The sequence below is a fragment of the Oryzias latipes genome, chromosome 1 (genome assembly GCF_053564925.1).
Source record: "Oryzias latipes strain Hd-rR chromosome 1, Olatipes_Hd-rR_3.1".
NCBI lineage: Eukaryota > Metazoa > Chordata > Actinopteri > Beloniformes > Adrianichthyidae > Oryzias > Oryzias latipes.
The window spans coordinates 17,880,007-17,891,227 of NC_136237.1; the positions used below are offsets into that span (position 1 = coordinate 17,880,007).

The 11,221-nt window shown below is 40.4% G+C and overlaps 1 protein-coding gene across 1 annotated transcript; it reads right to left on the reverse strand.

Moving 5' to 3' along the window:
* Window positions 1–298: 298 nt before the first annotated feature.
* On the reverse strand, window positions 299–11,020 carry parn (poly(A)-specific ribonuclease (deadenylation nuclease)). The gene is made up of 26 exons (XM_023958584.2): window positions 10,864–11,020; window positions 10,572–10,649; window positions 10,411–10,490; window positions 10,206–10,273; window positions 9,950–10,031; window positions 9,288–9,348; window positions 8,998–9,163; window positions 8,821–8,883; window positions 8,686–8,724; window positions 8,558–8,600; window positions 8,402–8,482; window positions 8,048–8,104; window positions 7,147–7,224; window positions 6,986–7,029; window positions 6,856–6,898; window positions 5,364–5,439; window positions 4,404–4,514; window positions 4,223–4,292; window positions 4,092–4,147; window positions 3,927–4,013; window positions 3,777–3,851; window positions 3,533–3,704; window positions 2,954–3,072; window positions 1,783–1,843; window positions 1,571–1,704; window positions 299–1,129 (listed from the first exon to the last, which is right to left on the reverse strand). Exons 1-26 carry the CDS (start codon window positions 10,880–10,882, stop codon window positions 1,083–1,085), a joined length of 2,010 nt encoding a protein of 669 aa, XP_023814352.1. The 5' UTR covers window positions 10,883–11,020; the 3' UTR covers window positions 299–1,082.
* Between the last annotated feature and the right edge of the window lie 201 nt (window positions 11,021–11,221).

Sequence of the window (11,221 nt, forward strand, 5' to 3'; positions counted from 1 at the left end):
TATTTTATTTCCTTTTTGCCTTTTTATAAGGAAAACGTAACTGGTATTATTGAAGTTGCTGTGTTGTCATGACTAATTCTTTAAATAAAAAGTTGTGGAAAAAAAAAAAAAAAAAAAAAAAAAAAAAAAACATGATTTGGATTCCTGCCATTGACAGTAAAGTTGCAGCGCTCTCGCGAGGGGGTCGGGGCGTGGACACCGGCTCTGTAATGTTTAAAGCACTACCAATAAAAAAAAACAACTGAACAAAACTGTAAACGTCAGCTTGGATAGGAAAAAAAGAAGTCAGGACCAATGATTAAAAACAAAAAAGAATCTTTAATTTTTTTTCCCTCTTAAAGGAAATATTTAGTATTTTGACAATTCTTATACAAAAACATGACCATTTTAATGATTACAACGTTTGCTTTACGACACTGTTGCAAGTTGCCACAGTTACCAAACATGGAAAAGAAAAAAGAAATTATATACAAAAATTAATACTCATAATCAAAACAAGCCACCGAATATAAACGTCACATTGTTATCAATAAGAGCAAGTGTTTTAGTAAAAAGGGGAAAAGTTGGCAACTTCATTTTCTTAAAATGACAAACTGACTGCTTTAAAATTTCAGAAGTCAACTGGACAATGATGAGCACAGCAACTTCTGCTTCATGAAACTAGTTTACAATAAACAGTCACTTCTGAAAGCCTACATCTTCCTGCACAAACCTCTGCATAGAGGACAGTAAACACACCGCCAACAAGACTGAACCATCTACATTTTGGAATGAATCCATAGCGACTGTGCTGCTGGCAGATTCCTGCGGAAAGCAGTTGCACTTTTATTATCTACAGTGTTACACCAGAGGGGAGGAGGAGGAGGAGGTCTTCTTCCTCCAGGATCAACATATGGCTGCTCTTATGGCTTGTGTTCTGTCATGAGGATGCTCTGCTGGTTGCTTTAGATGCTGCATTCACAGTTATGAGTGAAGGAATGAATTCTTGCATGCAGCACCGTCCGTGTTGTGCCAAGTGCTTCAGAGGAGGTTGTGAGCGGGAGCCCAGCATGGAAAGTGGTCTTTCTGCTCTTCAGCTCTTTCTACCAAACTTCTGGAACCTCAAACAAAGAGCTTGAAGATTCAGGTGCTGCAAATAGTGGTTTAAAGTAAATTAGATCAAAAGGAAAAGTTGAGTTCTTATTTTACATGAAACTCCGCTTTACCGATACCGAACCCTGGAAAGCCGCCTACACTAACAAGAATGTGATTTTGAGTTAAAAAGGATGAGAATTTCTTTGTTTTTTTTAAACTTAAAGGTTCTAAAAATGCTCCACATCTTTCATCTTGAAGGAAGGCTCCGATAAACAGACAACTATGCTGTGGCGGGTTAAATCTATTTCAACTTTAATCGACATTTCGGCTTTTTTTCCTGTAAGTGAGTAACTAAAAAATGAATAAAAAAAAAATATCCTCCATATTTTCTCTCTGACCCTAAAACTCTGTCATAAAAATTAAACTAAACACATTGAAATCAACAAAAAGGTCACAATGAAGTAAACCATAACCACAATCAGTTCCTTTTACAAACCTTCAGGCTTCTTCTTTTTGTTCTTTTGACTTTTCCTCCCAGAGGCCGTTGAAGGCTGTTTTGTTCCCTCAGCCTGACTATCTGGATCTGAACCATCAGGACTCGGACTTAAGCTGGGAGAATATGATTTATTTCTGCACAAGAAAAAAAAAAGAAAACCATAAGCCTCAAACCCAGAAACCGACTGAATCAGAGGAGTTTTTCCTGCTTACGTTGTGTTTAACCATTCCTCTGAGGTCTTGCTCTCAGCAGCCTCAACACTGGACTTTCCATCTGAAAGAACCAGACAGATGCTTCCATCAGACTCAACAAAAACTGTTATCAGGACAAAAGTAACACAATTATACCAAGTTCAAGCCAAAATTCATCAATACTCACCTTGTGTTAAGTGTTTTTTATTACAATAAAGCACATTAAGCACATTTTTGTTACCCAACAGATCACTGCATGTGATCAAAGCATCAGGTTATGACTGCAAGAGGAAAAAAAAAAAGATATTTGCTCTGCATTTGAGAGCAAGCTGATCTTTTAGATGCTGTTTCAGCAGTTTCTCAGTCTCCATGGCGCTGTGCAGTGGCTTAAACTATCAGAAGTTTGATGAGGACTCATTGAGTCTCCATCTCCATTTGATTTCCAAATGGAGATGTTTCAGCTACTGATCAAGACAGAGCAGAGCTATAATCCATGTTAATTGAGAACCACTCATTTGTAGTTTTTAAAGACCCACCGCAATGAAAATGCTGTTTTTGGTGTTATGTTCTTGTTCTTCATTATTTTTCTGATGATGAAGAAACCGTGTTTTAAAAAAGTTGAGCTCAAAATGACATTTCTCAGTATTTCTTTGTAGTTGTGAATCAGGAGCAGACAAAAGAAATGCTGATTGAAAAACAGCATGTTTGTGATGTAGAAAATACACTGGGCTCCCTGCTCTCAGCAACAGGGAGGGGAAGGGGGGCGGGGTTGCTCGGCAACAACTGTCCCACCTACAACTCCAAGGTAAATTTCTAAAAAACTTTTTGGATTTTGCCTAAAAACAGCATCATCGTGATTGAAAAACCCCTGGGATCCAAAGATGATTGAGTGGGTCTTTAATCTTAAAATACAACACAACGCTTTGGCCTGTTGATGAACAAGCTAATCTGAAGTCTTTATAACATTAGACTTAACATTAACTAACATTAACTATTAGAAATGCTGCTCATTTGTTGTTTCAGCCGGGGTTTTTTTTTTTTTTTGCTGCGTTACAATAAGATCCAGATCAAACTGCCTTTCATAGATGAAACAGAAAGGCAGCCTCCAGGCGCCCCCGTTCCCTTTCCACTCCTAGGGGAAAAAATCTCACTGAATGCTACAAGCCGGTGATGTGTGCGAGCTTTCACACACCGTCGAGCTTCATCTTCTTGCGGTCTGTGTTATCCGAGTAGTGACTCCATCCATCTGCGGCTGGAGCGTCCTCGGTTCCCTGCTCTCCCAGAGCCGGGCTGATGCTGCGCTTCCTCATCCTGCAGAGAGAATCCACACCTGAAGACGCAGCTGCACAGCAGTGAAACCAGAAGGAGCAGTTAATGTTTGTGGCGTTCAGGTCGATTTACGCTGGTCAGTTTGAGGTGAGAACCTTAAATAAATCGGAATGATTACATCGCCTTTGTCATGTCTGTGTCCGTCCCTCAGCAATGCAACAGAAACTTTACCCAGGAGTTCCGTTTCCAGTCCGTCCACACATTGAAAGTTAAAGCTTCTGTTCTACTGAAAATTGAAATTTATAACATTCTATTTTATATTTAAGGTTATATGCTCACGCAATAACACAGAATTAATGTCGCAGATAAAACCATCGTCCATATTCGCCATGGACGATGAAAGCAAGTCAGGAAGTACAAAAAAAATAGGCCGGATCAGCAAAGTTTTGGATGCGCCGCAGACGGCCCAGTGTAAATGCGGCGTTCGGCAGCGCAGGCTTACCTGTGGTACCCAAACCCTGCTGTGGAGGAGGGGTACTGGGGTTTCATCCAGCCGTCCTCACCCCATGATTTGGTGGTTTGTCCCAGCTTCTCCTCCTTCTGCCGCTTCTCATGGATGTACTCGGCATATGTCTGAATCCTGTAGCTCTCTGCGTAGCGGCTTGTGTTCATTGCTGCGTAACAGATTTGATTTGTTTAATCAGTCGGTGCGTGTTTATCAGTTCCACATTCCCGCTAAAACTCACCTATTTGTACCTGATCGGTTTGACTTAAACACACAAAAGCAGATGTCTCATCTATCCAGGACACCTGAATGTTCCCTAAACAGAAAAACAAAAAATGTCAAATAAATAACAGAAGCTCAGTGAGCGGTGGAATACTTTTCTGAATCGTACCAAAGGCACTGAAGAGCTGGTACAGATCACTCGTCTTCCATTCCTTTGGGAAGGTCACATAAAGAACATGGTCCCTCTTGGGTTGCACTGCAAGAAGTTCCCACACTTAAAAGATGAGACAGAAAGATGGAGAAATCCACACGCCGTCGAGTTCTTTTGACTTACGGTCCGGTCCGGTGATGTTGAGGTAGGGTATATCTATAATCCTCATGAGGAAGAGCCTGAGAAAGGGCAAGACAAATCTTAGGATTTTCAAAGAAGACAATTTAAATAAATGCTTCTCGGGTTTTCCTTACTTATTGAAGAACGGTTCAATTAGTTTGGAGTGAGCGGAGATGTGAGCTTTTGGTGGAGTCAAGAAAGACCCTAAAATAGGGAAGTGTTGCGTTCATTTTTTGGTCGTCATGTACAGTCAGTCTTGCTTTTTAAAGTTTGACTGCATTTGCTGCTTTCAAGTTCTGTACAGCTGCACGTTACCTAGATGGTTGGCCATGGAGATGAAGCACAGGCCTGTGATGAAGGCGTCGTATCCGGCCTCGTGGAGCTGCTCCTGAGCGGTGTCATAGCTGGGGAAGCCCTCTGCCGTCTCTGATGAGGACGGGCAGAACATGACTGTCGTTAGGGCAGCTGTAAGCCTAAACGTGAGCTTTATCCTCTGCAGATAAGGGCCACAGTTTGCATGTTCCAACACCCTCACATGACAAATATCAGAAATGTAAAGTCACTCTGGATCAGGAAGCACATGCAGCATTTTGGCTTTGAATAAAAACGCCAATAATTGACAGAAAATAAATAATGGTCTAGTTTTGGGTCATTTGTTTTGTTGTCAGATTTTTAACTAGTTAGAAAACTCACAGTAAAAGGTTTACTAAACTGTCAGGTTTATTATTAGAAAGTACATATTCTGATCTTCTGCTGCACAACAGTGTCTAGTTGCTGCTCAGTTCTTAAAGTTCATAATTCCATTTTCTTCAATAAATAAAAGTAAAATGGATTCTACACCAATGTTTTCATGTTTATAATCAATAGCGAAAAAAGAAAGAGGATGAACGATCAGCAAAGTCAGATGGAAAATTCCATCCCTGACTTTGCTTTCTTGCATTTTTAAGTCAAGTAAATCTGCTGCAATAGGATCCTATTTGACACAGGGGGTATTTTATTTTGAAAGGAACTTCAAAATTGTTATAAACATTTAATACTTTTATAATTTAATTATGCAAATATTTAAAAGCTACATTTTGTAAATGAATGGTTACAAAACATAAATCAAGTGGATTTTCTAAACGGTGAGGTGGGACTATGCGGCTCCTGCTGCGTTTTAGTCAGTAAGAAACTGGAACCAAGAGGCTCTTTTGGTGATAAAGGTTTGCAGACTGGAGCTCTACGTGGTTTCCAGGAATTTCCAGGAATCCAACCATTTGGGGCAGTTTTACTCACCAACAGCTGGCGCCTTGAAGGGGCTTTCTTTCACTTGTTTCTCCAACTCTGCCAGAGACGTGTTATTGATCAGCTCCTGGAACCCAAACGGTGGAACAACTTCAAACGTACACATCGATTAATAAAAAAAATAAAATCAATAAAAAGGACTACTGCCTCAGTCTAAGGCAGGGGTCGGGAACCTATGGCTCGCGAGCCATATATGGCTCTTTTGATGGTCACATGTGGCTCGCAGACAAATCTTTACTTATACTTTTTTTTTCATTAGACCAGTCCTTCTCGGGCGCGATGCGATGCCAGAGGCGCGCAGTAGTAGCGGTGCTTAGAGAGAGAAATCTGCGCCAGCGCTATCAGTTACTATTATCTATTATTTCACAGAGTTTGTACCAGCTGGAAACCTGTGAATTGACGTGCCTAAAACTGCGCGCTCCCGTCTCTGAGAAAGAGCGCGCAGATGCGGGGACGGGATGTGTGAGGGAGAAAGCAGGGGGGGGGGGGGCAGCAGGTGAATCGCGCATGGATTGTAAAAACGTAAAGCCCGCTGCCCGTCACTCACTGCAGCGTGTGAGTGTGTGTTTGGCTCCGCGTCTGCATGTGATCAGTCTTTGTCACATCTAAAGAACATTCAGACCTACGATCACGTTTAAAGTCTCAACGCCTGCATGGTGAAGCAGAAACTCACCACGTATCAACCAGACTAGAGACCATCAGCAAAACTACCACGAGAAATACTCATCATTTATTAGCAACAGAATAACAATGTTATTAAAAAGGATCCACAGACTTATTGTACTTTAAAAATGTTGAAATTAAATCAAATGCACACATTCATTTGTATATTTAGTTTTAAACAAATTGTCGCGGACTGAGTTGTATGGCTGTTGGGCCGCGTTAAAAGTTCTGGAGTTCATTGAACGCGTCAAGCAGAGATCTGATTGGCCCTCAGTTCTGTCGCTCAGCCTGTTGTTAGGGAGTTTGGACCAATGGGGTTCAGCTATGGGCCGAATCAGGGAAATGGGAGGGCTGCAGCGGTAGCAGGGGAATATAAAGTTGGGAGAAGCGCTCTCATCTCGGCGGGAGAGATTCAGGAGTTGCTGAATTAATTGAACGGCATTTGTTGCGGTCTGCAGTAATCGGAATAAAGAAATTTAAAAGAGGTTAAGTCTCCGTGCCTCAGTGTGGGGAAGGGACACTACATTATTGTATGGCTCTTTCGAAATTACATTTCAAAATATGTGGCATTTATGGCTCTCTTGGCCAAAAAGGTTCCCGACCCCTGGTCTAAGGCATTACTATGGCATTAAACCCATTGTATCATCACTCAGACAAAATAGTTGACCCAGCTTTAGGTTCCTACAGGAAATGGGTGCAGCTTTCAACTAGAATCGTTTGACTAGTAACAGATTAACCTTCAGGTTAAAATGTACTGCTTTAGGTGTAAATAGTTTGACACCTCCCACCCTCAAGTGGTGACTTCAAGTATTTCATTTACCTTAAATGGTTGAGTTGAGGCCATCAACTTAGTGTCCAGCAGTCTGTTAATAAAAATAAATGTATTTATTATAAGAGAGAATTTTTATTAGGTAAAGACAAAAAAATGCAGTTAGAAAAAGGAGAAATACCTCGGAAAGACACACATTGTAACCTCTTTAAAGTCTTGAAGGTCCTGCATATTTGTACACAATGACAAACTTATATTTTAAATTCACCATTTGTGGCACTTATGGCTTAAAAGAACAAGGCAAATGCATTTAAAAATGTGAAAAAAACATCAGTATCAAACCTCTGGCAGAGAGCAGTAGAACTGGTGGATCGTGTGCATCACATCCAAGAGCATGTTATGGCCGACAACAAGTTTACCCTGTGACAGAAACACAACCTCAACCTCATCATCCCACGTCTCATCTTGAATCTTTGCATTTTCTCTGAGATCATCCAACAACTTCCATCTAGTTTGATCTGCTTTTCCTTGGATATTGGTTGTAGTTCACCGTTCAGCGTATCCCTTCATCACAGCAAGTCAGCTTTGACCTATCTGCACATGTGGTTTGGCAGAGTTTATATGCCGGATGTCCTTCCTGACAACCCAGTATTTTATCCGGGTTGGGGACAGGCACAGGGAAACCTAGACTTGGGCCTTCTTGTGGCTACATAGTTGGCATGAAGGGTCTTCCCTAAGGACCCACACAGGATGAAGCTCATCACGCCCCCTTGGAATCAAATCCTAATTTCTCTGTGCTTAACAAACGGAGCATTCAAAGCTCTTTCTAAATGGAGTACAAACAGGCCATCTCAGTTATTCTACTCTAAAACATTCAGCACAGGGTTGTGTTTCAAGCCAAATTGTGTCACATTCTGTGCAGGCTGTGGGATTTATTTTTATTTTTTTTCAGTGAATTCCAATTCTATTCCTCAATAGTGTTCCTTTAATACATCTTTGTTAACCTTTTGCGGTCTCGCTGTTTCCGTTCGGTTTGAACTTTGAGGGTTTTAACTGGAGAGAAAATGGTGAAAATGTTAAGTTCTGTCTGAGAAAAGTCTAAAGTATGCAAAGAGGAGTTTGCTAAAAACATCTAAAATCCTACTTTGTGGATTTCATCCATCATGGGTTCTTTATGGAACGTACCAGGGAACACTGCAACTTGAAACGTATAGCAAGTTAAAACAGACATCACAGAACTCACAGATTTAGAAATGGCGTGGATGACTCTCGAAAAGCCGACAGCATCGTTCAGTTCCTCCTGTTGGTCAACAAGTGGAGTAAAAGTCAACTTTAAAAGGATGATGCCACCGTTTCTCCAAGATCCAGATAACTCAGAGAGACCAACAAAGAAAAACCTAACTATTCTAAACTATTATCAATGATCTAGATAGAAAATACAGCAATAAAAACAAACTGTCAACGAGATTCTCTATAAAACATTTGCAGATAAAAGTGGGAGCATGTTTTTCTTCAGAGTCTCCAATAACATTTAAGATTGACTTAAGCCACAAAATAACCAAAACTCTACAGCTGAAAGTTTGAAGGCAAAGTTCACCTGTTCTCTCTCCAGTTTCTGTTGTTCCCGCCTCTTCCTCTCCTCTTCGTCAACTTTACTGACTTGGATGAATCGTTCTTTCTGCACGGAGCACCTTTGGGTTAACGACAGACACACAGACAGAAGGAAAGGCAGGTCGAAGGAAACCAAGCTCACCTTTTCGGTTTCTATGGTTTCCACATGAAGACCTTTGGGAAACCTGAGAGAGCAGAACACACGTCTGTTGGCAAAGTACAAATTTATCACAAAAGAAATACAATAATCAATAATTAGGCAACACTTACTTCCAACTAAGAGTCTGGTATATCAACTTTCTTTGGAAGCTGACGGATTAAAAATAAAAATAAAAGCTATCAATTATACAGATTAAAAATAAATTAAAAATAAATAAATGATTCATGAGAGAATAGCCAGTTTACCCAGAACATGGTTCCAAATCCAAAGTTTCTTTGTTGCTACTGAAAAGGTTTTCGACCTTTTCTCTGTTGTAGAAAACAAAAATGGTTGGAAGTCACAGAAAGAAAAAAAAAGTATAGTTTTTCTCTACTAAGGATGACAGGTAACACAGAGATGCACACTGATGAGTCAGCACGTACACAACTCTGTTGATGTAGTCTTTTTGCTCATCAGGCACATGTGCAGGGGCTTTGGAGGATGGAGAGATGAAGGATGGCGTCCCGAGACCGTTAGCATGTTGATTCCTTCTCTCCTCTGTCTGCTCTCTCAGCTGCACTTCCTGTTCCTGATTTAAGTACGGGATTCCTGTGGGGGGGGGGGGGGGGGGGGGGGGGGGGGGTTATATTAAAAAAAATAAAAATAAAGTGAACATCACAGAGTACCGGTACATGCATATACAAGAGAAGGTCAATAGCAGCTGTTCACTCACCGTGACAGAAGACCTTGTTGAAGTCGAATCCCTGACTGGCCAAGAAGTCAATACTGGAACTCTGAAGGTAAAGATGTTTTTATATCTAGAACTTTGACAAAATCATTTGAAGTCACACTCCGATCAGCTTTTGAGCTATTGTAAAAGCGCTCCCAATGGACCTTAATCATGTTTCTGCAGTTTTTAGTCAAAAAGAAAAAAAAAGTGCAATTTTCTAGTTTCTCTCCGCTAGCTTACAGCCCCTCACAACCCCCAACCAACATTAGTGGTGCTTTAAAAATGGAGAACAATATTATAGCTATCCAGCTGTACAGCTTTGAGCCAGATGCCAGCTCAGCTGACAAAGACAAAGACGTACATAGATCCATCTGTCTACAAGTGAATGCATCAGAATAGAGCAGAGCAGGGACCTTTTGGCGTGCCCAACGTATTTTCTACATCACAAAACAGTTTTTTCCAAATGCATTTCAAATGAATCAGCTTCTGATTCACGACGATTTCAATAAATTCTCAGAAATGCAGTTTTAATCTTAATTTAGTTAAAAAATGTTCTCCATTATCAGAAAAACGTTACAAGAACATGTTAAAAACACCAAAAAACACAATTTTAATCAGAGTGGGGACTTTAAGGATAACTATAGTACCCCAAAAACTCCGCTCACCTGACAGATGAACTTTAAATCTGGGGACGTCCTACTGAAGGGTTTTGGAAATACATAGAAATTAAATGGCTTTGTGACATACCTGCAGAGCAACAAGAATAAAAGGAAAAAAAAAAGTATCAGACATTAGAGGTAAGAGGAGACGACTATTGAGACACATGTACATGAAGCGTAAAGGTCTCCTCAGTTAATCAGAGGATAAAGATCGCAAAGTCTATTCTGAGTTTTGATTTTTCAGCATTGGTGTGTCACTTACTTTGACTTTTCCTGGTCATACTTGAAGGTACACAATCCAAACTGGAACAAGAGAAAGTCCATGGAATGCTGGAGGACAGAAATGAAAAGTTAGAGAATAAATCAACAGCAAATGCAAGTTTTTAACCACCATGTTAAAAAAGAGACACGCAGTGGTTGGAGGCTAAAAACTGAAATCTCAGCTTAAACGTTTCATTTGCTGGAACCTTTTTCAGCTTGACGTATCGCTCCTCTGGCGTATCCAGTCCGTTTGTTAAAGCGCTGACACTTGGACCATCACTTATCCCTGGAAACAACAGTTCATTGATTGAACAGACATCGCGGAGTTTGTCAGCCTTCCTTTATGACGGAATACAAATTTATTTACCTGAAAATTCTCCATCGATAGCAAGGAAATCCGCTTCGTCTATAGCGCTGTACACATGGCTCAAACATTCTTTAAAATCTGCGGGGAAAAGGAGCAATTAAAAAAAAAAAAATCAGGCAGAGTCAAGTGCTTGAGGTAAAGATGCTACCTAGCATGCTAGGTGCACGCTCCGTTAAAGGAGATGCCCATACTCGGCACTGTTTATATTAAATATAAGCCATGTAACTACTATGCTGTACGTTGTTTCAAGAGGTATAGGATTTTACAAGAACACTTTAATGCAAATACTTACTCGTCCGTGTTACCTCCATGCCAACAGAATCACGAAACCCGGCTGACAGCTAAACCTAGCTAGCCTTTGTCAACTGGCTTTTAAGCAGGCTAACACTTCCGGTGCAACACCGAGAACGGAACCCGGTGACCTCGTTAAGTTTTTACAGAAATTTAACTTATTTTCATTCTCAGCTGTGTACCTATTTAAGTTGTGAATTCAGTAGAATATGTAAGAAAAAAATAAATATTTTATGCTAAAAATAAATAAATGAATAAATGTAAAGCTTGTCCGTTATTTTTTTGTTTTTGTAGGCAAACGTGTTAGTTTATATAATTATGGAACAATAACGAACAACTAATACCCTTTACAGGTTCAA